Here is a 13,593-nt window from a genome sequence, read left to right as displayed (position 1 = left end):
CCAAAGTGAGGAGAGAGGCCAAATGGATAAAGAGCTGAAAATGTAACATTCAGCTGCCCTTTCTGAAAAGCAGCAGTTATGGCATAAATCCATGGGATTTATCTTGCCTAGAAGCCCTGCCAGGGATTTCCAGCAGAGGGACAGTCCTGGGCTGGTGACACAGCAGCTGAAAACGGCACCTTGTAGAATCTGCTACACACTGGGCACGTCAGCACCACCAAAGCTTTTACAGAGAGACAAGGAACCCTTGTTCCTTGGTCACATGTCTGCTCCAGGTGAGTCTAGACCAGCCTTCACTGCTCACTGGTGAGAGCAGAGGGGAAAACACCCAGGTCTTGGCAGTGCAGAAATGCTCTTGACAACTCCTGCCATAACTCCTTTCCTGATATGGGCCTGGCCCTTGTTCTGGGCAGCTTTGGTTCTCTGTGCTCAGATCACTGCAACAGGAGAACTAGATTTCCAAAGGTAGACTTGTTTGAGCCAGTCTGAAAGAGATGCTCCCTTCTCTAAAAAACAAGTTCATGTTGTGAAGGGGTGTTCATTTGTTTTTATTAAAACCAAAACTCTTCATTTGTGACCAGTTCCTGGTGCAGGGCTTTATTTCACTTACAACCAGTGTTCTGTTGATCTGAAATTAAATGTAAAATGTGCAATAAATTATATTCAGCTGAAAAGCAGCTCCCATTCCCTTTGCATCTGTAGGAGACTCCTGAAAATAAACCCCTGGAAAGCAAGGGTTGCAGGTTTTGTAAACATAATAGCACCCTCCATTCCATCCAGCTCATTGACTGCTGCTGGTCATTGCTGGGTGGGACTTGAGGGACTGGGCAGAAATCTCTACCAGAAGTTCCCTTTTCATGTCTTTTCACTGTGTGAGGTGTATGGTCAGGAGTGAGAGCCAGCCTGCAGGGACTAGGACATGGCAGAATACTCCCAGGAGAGCATCCCTGGGAGCCTCTGGGTCAGTCTTTCCAGACCACCTACTACTTTCTTCCTTGTTTTCTGTCAGTGACAAGTTTTGCCAAGACTGTAAGAACAGCCCCACTGTGGAATCACATTCCTGCTGTGAGCAGCTGCCATTTTACAGCCACAGCTCCCTGGGACTTCTCTTTATCACTCTGTATAATTCAAAATTACCAACAGAATTAAAATAGAAGCTATAAGCCATGAGAGCTTAGCTTCCAGTATGACCTAGTGCCATATGCAAAAGGTTGAGCCACCTTTTCAGTTTGCCAAGATGTCAAGGCTGCTTTGATGGCAGCTGGCTGAGCAGCAGTGCCTGCAGGGTCATGGCACAAACCGGAGCTGCAGGGTGGCACCAAGGCTTAGGCAGCCCTTGGGTAGGTTGGAGTCCTCTGGCAGTGGGGAGGGAAGGAGGGAGCTCTCCTTCAGCACAGCTCCTGGAGGGTTCTCAAGGGGTTGGTTTGGGTCTGGCCAAGCAGCCAGTCCTCACGAGGAGGATGCAGTGCAGCCCCCAGGGCTTTTTCCAAGGCTGCAGGGACCTGATCTCTCACCAGAGGCTGGCAAGGAGCAGCTGCTCTGGAGAAAGGTGGGTATACCTGCCTTTACTTCCTATCCCTGCCTGACTGGGTGTATTGTTTAGGGAAGAGCATTTGAAGCACCAGATCTTGCTGCTGCCTGGCACAACAGCGCACACACCAGTAAATCATAACAGCAGACTCCCGAGTTTGGAATAAAACAAACTCATTGTTCACTTATTTCACATTTAAGAAAAAAACATGGTTCATTAAAAGTTTTAATGAAAAAATAAAGTTCTGAATTAAACTATAATTATACATGGCTGAAAGTGATGAACTAAAAGAATGGAGATGTTACTTTTTTATTTCTCTCTGCTGATATTGTAACGTGCTGGACTTGTCAGACACCATCCACTGGGATAAATCTGAAAAGGGAACAGAACAAGAGTCAGTCACATTGATTAGTGTCGAACCTCTGTAAAAAAGAGCCAGTTCACTTGGCAGTGCACCCATAAAAGCTTCAGGAACGCGCTCCATGGAGGTCCAGTTGAACTGTGGACACGCTGCAAACACAGAGAGACCGATTTCAGAGCAGGTCCAACCCTTGTGCAGCAGCAGCTGGGACCTTCCTAAGCCTTTCCAGTTGCAGAGTGAAATGGCAGCATTGGAGTGCTTTGGTTATTTTTCTGGCTGCAAAGGACAGTCAGGCAGCAGTCAGGGGCGAGTCTTTGGCAAACTCCTTGGTGGTTCCATGTAGCTTCTGAAGGCAGCACAGCATGGTCATGGTCTTGAGATTTCACAGAAGCTGGAGCTGGTTTTCTGAACCCCGAGTCAGCTGTTGCAGCTCTGTGGAATAGGATTTTTATCAAGAAGCAGGACAGAACAGTTGCAAGTCACACAGCCTCATTGCCCTGCCAGTCTGGCAGACCTCCTGTGCCCCCGTGTCCCACGCCATGGAGCCCAGGACCCCGTGGCACTGGGCTGCCTGAGGCTTTGGCAGCTCCAGCACATATGTCTGAAGGAGGGCACCTGACCCTGTGTCCTGGCAAGACCCTCAGTCATCACCAGGGCACATCTCCCAGTGAGCTAGTCCTCAGACAAGGCAGTGCTCCAATGCTGTGACTGCAGAACTCAGGACATGTTCCTGCTGGCACAGCTGGTCTGGCTGTGGCTGCGGTACCAGCCAGTGTCTCCCCGAGCCTCCTGGTCTCCCTGGACAGAGCATACACTATTCCCCAGGCAGAACTTCAGAGAAATACCTTGAAACATCAACCCAATTTGTGTGACCCACGGGGATGCGTTTGGTCATCGAGGAACAACACCAGCATCTCCCTGGCCTTGTGTATGAGCTGTGACTCCCCACCGTGGTTCTGGAGGGATTTCCCTTGGGCTGAGTCTGGCTGGGGCCTGCTCTCCTGTCCACCCTGCACTGGATGGATCCTCATTGCACTTCACCCTGTAGCTGCATCACCTGTGATCGCTTTGAGCTGTGTCATTGCTACAAGTAGGTTAAAGATTCTGGCTTTCTGGTTACAGTCCAGTCTCAAAATACAGTGAAAACACAAATCAACTCAGCTGTTGTACTTGGATGGACATGATCAAATCCCAGCCAGACCTGCCAGGCTCTGCATTTACTTTGGCCCCTTTTAGAGTCCATGTTTGAATTCTGGGCTGAGAAGAGGGAGAGTCATCATCTTAAAACAGCCCCTAGAGGTTAACAAAGGGACAGGAAACGGAGCAGTTTCCCTCCATACACACATTTGAGCCGATCATGCAAATAAAATCATGAAAAATCACTGTGAAGAGACCTTGTAGGGAAGAATCCGATGCCACTGATCTCCCATGCTGCCTGTCCAGAAAAAGGGCTGCTCTTTCCTGCCAGGGTGCTGTCCCTTGGCACAGGAGGGAGCCCCAAGTCCCGTTTGCACTTGGGCAATGCCAAATCGCAGAACTCCCATTTTCCCAAGCCTGTGGAAGCGGCAGCAGATCACACAGAGGCTGGTAGCACTGACACTGGCTCCTACCGAGCCTTAGGATATCTAAGATTGATCTATACGGAAAAATGGGCAGGTATAATATTTCATTGAATTTAAAACACAGGGCCATTTACTTTTCAGACTCTTCACATAGACTTCCTCCTCCTCCCCTCCCTCTTTGGAGGAGGAGTTTCCTAGCACAGAGAGGATTTGCAGTTTCCAGTGGGATGAGAAAACCTCCATGGCAAAGGTATTGTACATTCCCCAGACATCACCCAGTCATCGTAACCGGACAAAACTCCACCGAGCTCAGAGAGCTCCGTCTGTCCCTCGAGACAGTCAGTATCTCGCCGCAGTTCTGACCAGTTGGCCTCTCCCAGCCCCAGCTGCCCGTGGCTTGGCGATTCCTCGTCCCTGCGCCGCGGGCCAGCCGGGCAGCTCTCCCGCCCGAGCAGCAGCAGTTTGGGGAAGCCCTTCCCGGCCTCCCAGCCAGCACCCACGGCTCGCCCGCCCGCGCAGCGCACCAGCACCGCCTCCCCCTAGTCCAGAAAGCGCCTGCGCGAGCCCGTCCGGGAGCGGTTCGAACGGCGAATGTCAAACTTGGAGTCCCGGCACTTCTGGCAGATGTAGATCTCTGGGACATTCGACTTGCGGATTTTGGCGCAGGAGAGGTGGATCCAGGTGTGGCACTCGTTACACTCGATCATCGGCCGCCCGGCGAAAGGCTTCATACAGAAGCAAGTGACCAGGTCCCACGAGTCGTCATCTGCAAAGACAAAGAGCAGAGCCACATTTTTTAGTGGTCGAGCCTTCACACCCACACTGGGATTTTTCTCTCTTTTTGTGCTAAATTAACCTCCTGGGTTTCAAAGACAGGCACTTTGCTGCTTTTTTCAGGTCTCCATTGCATGGGAAGAGACTCTCAGCAGTACATGGGAGGCCACAGTGCAGGAGAGGAGAACCGGCTGCTTCTATAAAGTTGCAGCTTTTCACTCAGTTTACTGCAAAAGGAGCCAACCCCCCTTTTCCACCAAAAACCTAACTGCCCAGGGAGCACTGCTCAGCATTATTCTCATGCTACAGGTAAAGTACCAAAGAGATCGGTAACAGCACCACCACTTCCACCTGGCTGATCCTCTTGGACAGCCAGGCCACCTACCCGAATCCACCATGATGTCCTCATCGTCACCAGTGCCGTCCTCATCCCGAAAGACCACCTGCTTGCCCTGCCGAATGACCGTTCGTTTGCCCACACTCTGGATCTCCACCGTCTGCTCGGCTGTCACAGCGGGGTAGGAGACACTGGATGGGGTGTCAGAGTCCCACACCGAGCAGTGCTCGGTCACAGACTGCGGGTCGCCCTCTGATGAGGGGCTCATCGGTGTCTCTGCGTAAGAGTCCTCTGCCTCCAGCTCCAGCAGCTTCTCCTCGTAGTCCTCCTCTGCAGACACTTCTGTTTCTCTCCTTTTCAGCTTTTTCTTCTTCCTGATCTTATCAATTTGTTTTCGCTCCGGCAGGAAGTTGCTGGCCTTTGCCCGCTGGAACAGGGAACCATATGGTTTTGCTCGTTTAAGCTGACTGAAGTTCTTTCTGTTCTTAGTGGGCAGGGAGACAGAGGAGGGGGTGTCATTGAAGCGAGGATCCCAGCTATCGCTGTCAATCGTGCCTCCAGTGCTGTTGGGAGGGCTGGGGCTGTTCCTCAGTGGTGTTTCCTGGAACACGTCGAGAAAGCAGGTACAGCATTGACTCAGAACAGACTTGCGTGCGACTCGAGGCGTTGCACCCTGTCCCCGAGGCACTGTCCCCTGTCCCCCGAGGCGCTGTCCCCTGTCCCCCCGAGGCGCTGTCCCCTTTCCCCCGAGGCGCTGTCCCCTGTCCCCCCGAGGCGCTGTCCCCTGTCTCCCGAGGCGATGTCCCCTGTCCCCGAGGCACTGTCCCCTGTCCCCCCGAGGCGCTGTCGCTCCTGCTCTCCCCACGCACCGCCCCGGGAATCTCCGGCCGGAGCGCCCGGAGAGCGATGCCGGATCCGACGTTTTTCACCCCGCCCACGCCGGCCACCCCCCGCCCCGTCCCCAGAGCCTCCAGCCGCCGCCGTTCCTTTTGTTCCGGCCCGGCGCGGGGCCGTGACCGCTGGAGCGGCTGCTCTGACAGACCAGCCCGGTGCCCCCCCGGTGCCCCCCGGTGCAACTCACCTCCTGCGGATACGGGATGTAGCCGGCGTAGGCCAGGACAAAGGTGCAGAACTTGTTGAAGTCCTCCACGGTACGGTGCCGCCGGGAGCCGGGGGAGAAGTCCTGCGGGGAGCGGGGGTGAGCGGCTGCCGCGGGGCCGGGCCCGCCCCGGGGGGGGGACGACGCCGCTCCCGCCCGCCCCGCCCGCCCCGCGCCGGCGGAACCGGGCAGCGCCCACCCCCCATCGCCCCCGGTGCCGGCATCGGGTCCCCCGGCAGCCCCTCCCGCGGCGGGCACGGCGGGGCGGCGCCGCCGCCATTCCTCGCCCCGGCGGCACAAGATGGCCCCGACCCCGGCCCCGCGGCGGGGAGCGGGCAGCGGCTGCCGGGCCGGGCCGGACCGGGCCGGGCTGGGCCGGGCCGGGCGGAGGGAGAGCATCCCGCTCCCCCTCCCCTCCTTTCCCCTCCCTTCCCCTCTCGTGTCCCCAGGGCCCCAGCTCACCTCCGGGGCGAACGGCGAGGCGCAGGAGTCGGAGTCCATGTCCTGGCGCGGGGGGCGCGGGCGGGGCCGGGCGGCGGCGGCCGGGCAGTGCCGACACCGCGAGCCGCTCGGTGCCGGCGGGAGGCGGGGAAGGGGCGGCCGCCCGCGCGGGGCCGCCGGGAGCCGTAGTCCGGGCGTGCGCAGTGCCGGGCGCGGGGCGCGCCGGGAGCGGCGGAGGGGCGGGGGCGGCGCCGGCAGCGGCGAACGGAGCGGGGAGCGGGGTGAAGAGCGGAGCGAAGAGCGGAGCGGTGAGCGGGGCCCGGGGGCGCCGGGGCGGTTCTTACCGGGTGGCGGCGGGCGCGGGCCCGAGAGGGAGGTGGCGGCTCTGTGCTCACCGCGGGGCCCGGCTGGTGGCGGCGGTGGGACGGGCGGCGACGGGATGGGCCGGGCAGGGCGCGGGAGCCTCGGCTCCGGGCCGGGCCCGGCCCTGCCGCCTGCGGTAACGGCGGCGCCGGGAGCCGCGCTCAGAGCGGGGCTCCGGCGGTGCCGCCCGCTCTCGGGGCCGCCCCGCTGCCTTTGCGCTGCCGTCGGGCGGCTCCCGCTGGGGGCCAGCTCGGGGCTGGGGGCACGGGGCTGAGCGGGGTGGCTGCGGAGCTGCGGGACCCCGGGACCGGCCCAAGCGGGGGCGCGCTGGGGGAGGCGGCGCCGCGTTACACAGCGGCCGCACCCGGGGGTTGTCGGCCGGGACCGGCACGGGACGGGGTCCCCGAACCCGCCCGCCGCCTCCTTCCCTGGTTTCCCTTTCCCGCCCCGGGAGCCTGTCGGGGATCGGTTCCAGCGGCTCCGCGCTGACCCGGGTGCGCTCCCCGCAGGCACGGCATGGCGACCGGCGCGGGCACCGGCGGGACGGCGGCGGCGGCGGCCTCGGCGGCAGGAGAACCGGCGCACGCGGTGTCGCTGCTGCGGGGTCTGAGCGCGCTGCGGGCCGAGCGGAGCCTGCTGGACGTGACGGTGGTGGCCGGCGGGCGGGAGTTCGGGGCTCACCGCGCCGTCCTGGCCGCGGCCTCGGGATATTTCCGCGCCATGTTCGGCGGGGCCCTGCGCGAGGCGCGGGCCGAGCGAGTGCGGCTGCACGGCGTGGAGCCCGAGTGCCTGGCGCGGCTGCTCGACTTCGCGTACACCGGCCGCGTGGGCCGGCTGGGCCCCGACATCGCCGAGCGCCTGCTGCGCGCCGCCGACCTGCTGCAGTTCCCCGCTGTCAAGGAGGCCTGCGGCGCCTGGCTGGCACGGCAGCTGGAGCCCGCCAACGCCCTGGACATGCAGGACTTCGCCGAAGCCTTTGCGTGCCCGGCACTGGCGGCTGCTGCCCACCGCTTCGTGCTGCGGCACGTGGGTGAGCTGGGCGCCCAGCTGGAGCGGCTGCCGCTGCCGCGCCTGCTCTCCTACCTGCGGGACGACGGGCTCTGCGTCCCCAAGGAGGAGGCCGCCTTCCAGCTGGCGCTGCGCTGGGTGCGCGCTGACCCCGCCACCCGTGCCCCGCTGCTACCCCAGCTCCTGGCCCACGTCCGCCTGCCCTTTGTGCGCCGCTTCTACCTGCTGGCCCACGTGGAGAGCGAGCCGCTGGTGGCCCGCTGCCCGCCCTGCCTGCGCCTCCTGCGTGAGGCCCGTGACTTCCAGGCTGCCCGTCTCGACCGCCACGACCGGGGGCCTTGCGCCCGCATGCGCCCCCGGCCCTCCACCGGCCTCGCCGAGATCCTCGTCCTTGTTGGGGGCTGCGACCGCGACTGTGACGAACTCGTCACCGTCGACTGCTACAACCCGCGCACCGGGCACTGGCGCTACTTGGCCGAGTTCCCCGAGCACCTGGGCGGGGGCTACAGCGTTGCTGCGCTGGGCAACGACATCTATGTCACTGGTAAGGCACACAGGGCGTGAGGGTACCCGCTAGGGTGCAGATTTCTCTTGAAAATATGTGGGTTCTAGCAGTGAGACTTGGCGTTTCCTGGGAAGCAGAGAGTTTGGGACTCAGCTTGGGTGCCTGCAGCCTGCTGGCAGGCACGGAGACTTCTGGAGTTGGTGCTGGATTTAGCAGCTGGTCTCAGTCCAGGAGCTATTTTGTCATGACTAATGCTGCTGAGCACGTGGGCAGAAGTCACAGATCTTGTAGTTAGAATTTTCTAACTGTCACTCTGGGGGATATGGGTTACTTTAAGAGGGTTTTGAGTTTCTCTCTGTGAAGAAGGTGTTTGGTTTCAGAGCCCTGTGAATCACAAGCCAGGCCACTTGCTTGAGGCATAGGTGTGTCAGAAAGCCCCGGGTTCCTTAGCCAGCCCCCGTGAGTCACAGTACCTTCCTCAGCACAAATCCTGCCTCCTTGCAGTCCGCTGGGGCTACAATTACTCCTGTCAAGGTGACACCGATGTATAAATTCAGCTGTTAATCTGTATGCAGATGCCTCCTTTGAACTACATCCCCATAGCTGGAGTGGCAGCTGTAACAAACCCAGGAAACCAGGCGCTGTGGAACAGCATGCCCTGGGTGTGCAGGACATGCTGGCAGAGTTTTGAAGGGCAGGTCTTACGCAGTTGATCAGAAAACCTTGTGTTCTTTAGTCACAAGCAGAAAACAAGGCTCTGCTTTAAGGGCAGGGTCGTAAAAATGGCTTGTTTGGTACAGATGCCCTTACATCCCTTGGGAGCTTCCTGGAGTGATCCCTGGTGGGTCTGTGGAGACCAGTCCTACCAAGAGCCATGTGCGAGGCTGCTGCTGGGGATCTTAGGTCATTCTACTTAGTGTCAGTGTGTTGCAGGCAGGGCCAGGAGGTTCCCAAGCTGCCGTTGGTGCCACTGCCTCAGCAGCTTCTGGGCAGCAACGGAGCAGGGGCCACAAAATGGGAGAGAAGTGGGAGTTTAGAGGATGGAGGTGGTGAAACTTGGGAGACTCATTTTGATTCGTGGCTGAGTATGGACTAGGGAGGATGTGGGAGAAATCCTTCCTGGCTTGCTGGAAACAGTGCAAAACTTGCATGAAAATTCTCATGGCACACACTAGTGCCAGCCCCCAGAACCAAAATGCTGCCCCATCGGACAGCCCAGGGCGGCAGGAGGGGCTGTGTGCAGAAGGTGTAGCTGCAGCTGTAGCAAAGGCGCTGGTGCCGAGCCAAGTGCTCTCCACCGTCGCCCTTGGCTGTGCAGAGCCCGGCTCTGACACGTGTCGTGCTGTGCCACAGGGGGCTCAGACGGGTCCAGGCTGTACGACTGCGTCTGGAGGTACAATTCCAGCGTGAACGAGTGGACGGAGGTGTCGCCCATGCTGAAAGCCAGGGAATACCACAGCTCCACAGTCCTGGATGGACTGCTCTACGTAGTTGCCTCCGACAGCACAGAGCGCTACGACCACACGCTGGACAGCTGGGAAGCCCTGCAGCCCATGCTCTACCCCATGGACAACTGCTCCACCACCTCGTGCCGCGGGAAGCTGTTTGCCATCGGCTCCCTGGCTGGAAAAGAGTCCATGGTCATGCAGTGCTACGATCCCGACAGCGACCTCTGGTCCCTTGTCAACTGCGGCCACCTGCCCCCCTGGTCCTTTGCCCCAAAAACCGTCACGCTCAACGGCCTCATGTACTTCATAAGGTGAGTAGTGGGAGCCATCACCTCCCTCCCGTGTCCCCGTGGGGAGGGCCTGGAGCTTCCCTGGGAAGGTGTGTGGGATTTTGGAGGTATTGGAGGGAGGGCACTGTGCTGGGACAGCACTGCAGTGCTTCCCCTGATGGTACTGGTGGGGCTACCCTTAAAATTGTGTAAAAATGTCTGAGTGTAACCTTGGGCTGGGGAACAGCCAGGTGTAAATCTGGCTGAAGTCAGCAGCGCTGCTTGGAAATTGGCTTCTCGGATTCCTTGGCTCCTGGTTCAGCCCCCCTCGCTGCTATAAATAAGCACATAAGCTCCAAGAAAACGTTAAACTGTAGTGCAGGAGAGGACATCTTCCGTCTCAGCAGCGATAAGAAGGCTGAAGATGAAGTGATTGGTCACTATTTTTAAGTGCCTTTCCAAACTGGGACTTAATTACCCATCTGAAGCTGTCCTGATGGCGCAGATACTTCAGTTATCCGCTTAATTAAAAATAAACGGGAAGGCATGCTAGGGCTGGAGCGTTTCATCTCCCTCCCTGTGTTGACTCTGAGCAAACAGAGACTTCTGTGAGGGCCTCCAGCCACTTCTCTTTTTTTAATCTCCTCTTGGCTTTGCATAAAGCAGCAGCTTTGGCCCAAGACCTTTTATTTGATCCCTTTGGGTCCAGCTAAGTGTCTTGCTGGCATCTCTTTGAGTCACCTGGTTTCAGTCTGTCCTGCCGGGGTGTTGCAGCTGTTCAGCTCCTTGTCACAAGCTGATTCCATAGAATTTCCTTTTTCTTACCCCTTTAAAATACTGATGGTTGACAGTTCAGGATTTCAGATCACTTGTACATCTGCAGGAGTCAGTGAGGAGATGATCAGGGTCGGGTGTTCTCCCCTCATTTCATGTGCTGTGCATGGGCTGCTGCTCCATGTAGAGCTATGGGATAATCTTTGGAGGGCAGAGGAATAGGTAACAAGTAGAAATGGCAAATTCAGTTTTTGGTTTGTTTTAATAGCTTAGGCTAAAGCCTCTGAGTGATGATCCCTTGTGCTGGGACTGGTTTCATACCAGTAAATGTAGCACAGCAGTGAGGCTCAGGCATTCTCTGCAGCCACCCTAGAGCCGATCTGGAGCCGGCCCTGCCTGGAGCTGCCTCACAGCCTCTCGATTCCGTCTGTACCAGAACTGTCTTGGAAGGACTGACAGCTCCTCTTCAGCTGCCCTGACCTTGTCCTTCTCACATTCTTGTGGCAGTGTCTCTGCGTCGCAAACGCCCCTCACCTGTCACTGTCGCCCTCCTGTCTGGCAAGTGGGGCGGGTGAGAGAAGCCTTGGGGGATTATGATGTCCCTCTAGCTCTTCTCTCGTCCCACCCACCTAAATTTGGCATTGGCGAAGAACTCGAGCAGAGTTTCTAGAATGCAGAAGAGTAATTTTGTGTTCTCTTCCCCAGAGACGACTCGGCTGAAGTGGATGTTTACAATCCAGCAAAGAATGAATGGGATAAAATCCCTGCCATGCTTCAGGTAGGACATTTGCCATCCTCCAGGGTGCCTTAAGTATTACAAATGGGTTTCATTTACCTTTGGAAAATGAAGAGCTCTTTTGATCAGAACCCCTTGCATGTGGAGCGGGTTTAAATGTACCGGAGTCATGGGGAAAACAAAGTCCTGAATGTGGCAGCATGTCCGGGTGTTCAGCCCAGCATGTGAGAGCTGTGGGCAGTGCTGCTTCAGAGCCTGAGCTGCCGCTGGGAGGCATGGAGCCTCCTCCAAGGAGCAGCACCCACCAGACTGCACCCACCCCCTCAATCAGCTGCCAGATTGGGCAAACACCCCTGATTGTGGTGTGTATTTATTGTTACTTTGCAGGTTCACGTTGGGGGAAGTGTGGCCGTGCTTGGCGGGAAGCTCTACGTCTCCGGGGGCTATGATAACACGTTTGAACTCTCAGATGTCCTGGAAGCCTATGACCCCGAGACACGAATGTGGAGCGTGGTGGGCCGGCTGCCCGAGCCCATCTTCTGGCACGGCAGCGTCAGCATATTCCGGCAGTTCATGCCAGAAACCCCACAGGAGGACGACAGCATCACGCTGGACAACACCATCAGCTTGAGCAGGCAGACCCAAAACCTTCACAACCAGAACCTCAATGAACTGCCTTAGCACAGGAAGCAGCCTGACGTAAGTCCCTCATCCAGAACCTGGGCTGCTTCGGGAGAAGGTTGAGGCAAACCAGTGCTTGGAAACAAAACCGTACTGATCACAGAGGGAATGGGAACTCTGGCTGTTGGATGTGCTGCTGTGTGACCGCAGGCAGTGAGGCCTCTTCTGCTCCCTCAGCCCTTTGCTGCCTGCAGGGACCCGACATCCCCGGGGAAAACGATCACGCTGACCCGCACCACAGCACCACCACTGACAGCTTGTGACCAGACACCTTTCACTGGGAGCTCCTTCACCCCATAATACTTTGTTTGCCACCAAACTGCTTCCTTCAGTTTCTTTTTTGGGAGGGGTCTGTCTGGTAAGACAGTGGTCTGGACCCCCCCTCTATTCTGTGCCTCGGAGGGAGACATGCTTTCTGTGCACGTGTTGGGATTGAAAGGTAGTTATTTTAGGGTTCTTTTTCTTCTTTTTGTTTGGGGTTTGCATATTTTTTGGCCTGTGTAAGATTTGCCTTTATACTTGCCCAAGTGCCCTGGCCAGGTGGGCTGTTTATCTACCTTTGCTGAAGAGCAGCTGCGTGGTTTATTTGTGGAATGTTTCTGGAACAAGCAGAGGCCGAACCTGTGGCACAGCTCCCCAGGAGTGAGTGTCACATCTTCAGGAGAACCTTGAAGTGTGACAGCAGCTCAGGCGTAGCTGGATGCATTTGCTTTTTTGGTCTTTTATTTTTAACCAATAGAGGAGAAGTCTGTATTTTAAACTGAATTCAGAGTTGGAAAGCCCGCATACCCGATCACTGCACTCCTCAGCCAGGGGGAACCCGCGCTGTTCCTCAGTCTGGAACACTGACAGTGCCTTGAGACCACGTGCCGGGGTGCAGCCCATGGGCCCCTGTGGGCAGAGCCTGGCGGGGGGGACACTGGGGCCTGCAATTCGGGGCATCTGCTGCTTTTCTGGGAGCAGCCTGTCCGTGCTGTGCCGTGCCTGCGGAGCCGGACGGCGCTGCAGCCCGAGGTATTTCTGCTGAGCTATAAATAGTGCTCGCTGCTGGACCCCCAACCCCACCCGCTGAGCAGCTACAGATAACTATTTATTTTTTGTAGAATTCATTGTGTTGAATCCTCCAGTACAGTTGAACTCCATCCTTTGAAACAAAGGCATTTTACATTTGCAGATAATGTATTTTTATTCTCATAGTTTGTTTTTAAATTTACTTGCAGCTGTCAAGTTAAATAAAACCTGTTACACAATTCTGTCGTCTGCGAAGGGAAAGGGCCTGGAGTGAAATTTTAGTGGGACTGTCTCATTCTGGGTACGCTTAAAACAGAGCCTCTCTGCCTCCTTGTTGAGTAGAAGGGGAAGGCAGAGAGAGCATGGATGAGACTCTGGGGGTGAGGGTACACACAGGGATCTCCCCCATCCTGGCACCACTCAGGAAATGGTTATAACTCCCCCAGCAACCCTGGATCGTGTTATTTGGGACAGAGATAGGTCCCTACCCCTGACCACAGGAGCTCAGGCACTGTGTGGCTGCTGAAGTGTGTTTCAAGTGAACTTGCAGCTCCATTATCTCAATGCTGAGCAGACACAGGTCCTGCCCCACCTGTAATGGGGGAAAGAAACAGCAACTGACAGAAGCTTGACAAAATAAAGGAGAAATAAGGCACAAGTTTAACGGAGGAAACAATCCTTTCACATGCGTTA

The 13,593-nt window shown here is 57.2% G+C and overlaps 2 protein-coding genes across 2 annotated transcripts; one reads left to right on the top strand and one right to left on the bottom strand.

Moving 5' to 3' along the window:
* Positions 1-1,742: 1,742 nt before the first annotated feature.
* Positions 1,743-6,247, bottom strand: PHF13 (PHD finger protein 13). Its single transcript, XM_032708687.1, has 4 exons — positions 6,127-6,247; positions 5,647-5,748; positions 4,614-5,166; positions 1,743-4,220 (listed from the first exon to the last, which is right to left on the bottom strand). The coding sequence occupies exons 1-4, from the start codon at positions 6,163-6,165 to the stop codon at positions 3,994-3,996; spliced, it is 921 nt and encodes a 306-aa protein (XP_032564578.1). The 5' UTR covers positions 6,166-6,247; the 3' UTR covers positions 1,743-3,993.
* A 730-nt stretch (positions 6,248-6,977) lies between these two features.
* KLHL21 (kelch like family member 21) lies at positions 6,978-13,161 on the top strand. The gene is made up of 4 exons (XM_032708684.1): positions 6,978-8,020; positions 9,335-9,740; positions 11,178-11,250; positions 11,596-13,161. Exons 1-4 carry the CDS (start codon positions 6,985-6,987, stop codon positions 11,887-11,889), a joined length of 1,809 nt encoding a protein of 602 aa, XP_032564575.1. The 5' UTR covers positions 6,978-6,984; the 3' UTR covers positions 11,890-13,161.
* The last annotated feature ends 432 nt before the right edge of the window (positions 13,162-13,593 follow it).

Source organism: Chiroxiphia lanceolata, chromosome 22 (assembly GCF_009829145.1).
Source record: "Chiroxiphia lanceolata isolate bChiLan1 chromosome 22, bChiLan1.pri, whole genome shotgun sequence".
Taxonomy (NCBI): domain Eukaryota; kingdom Metazoa; phylum Chordata; class Aves; order Passeriformes; family Pipridae; genus Chiroxiphia; species Chiroxiphia lanceolata.
The sequence above is the reverse complement of the archived record's forward strand: the minus strand, read 5'-3'. Positions and strand labels throughout refer to the sequence as shown.

What these genes read in the sequence shown, in the direction of transcription:
- PHF13 (XM_032708687.1), bottom strand. Translation starts at nt 6,165, where the DNA reads ATGGACTCCGACTCCTGCGCCTCGCCGTTCGCCCCGGAG. An exon ending in CCTCGCCGTTCGCCCCGGAG is followed by an intron (nt 5,749 to 6,126) that starts GTGAGCTGGGGC and finishes CGCTCCCCGCAG; the next exon opens with GACTTCTCCCCCGGCTCCCG. An exon ending in ACATCCCGTATCCGCAGGAG is followed by an intron (nt 5,167 to 5,646) that starts GTGAGTTGCACC and finishes GACGTGTTCCAG; the next exon opens with GAAACACCACTGAGGAACAG.
- KLHL21 (XM_032708684.1), top strand. Translation starts at nt 6,985, where the DNA reads ATGGCGACCGGCGCGGGCACCGGCGGGACGGCGGCGGCGGCGGCCTCG. An exon ending in CAACGACATCTATGTCACTG is followed by an intron (nt 8,021 to 9,334) that starts GTAAGGCACACA and finishes GCTGTGCCACAG; the next exon opens with GGGGCTCAGACGGGTCCAGG. An exon ending in GGCCTCATGTACTTCATAAG is followed by an intron (nt 9,741 to 11,177) that starts GTGAGTAGTGGG and finishes TCTCTTCCCCAG; the next exon opens with AGACGACTCGGCTGAAGTGG.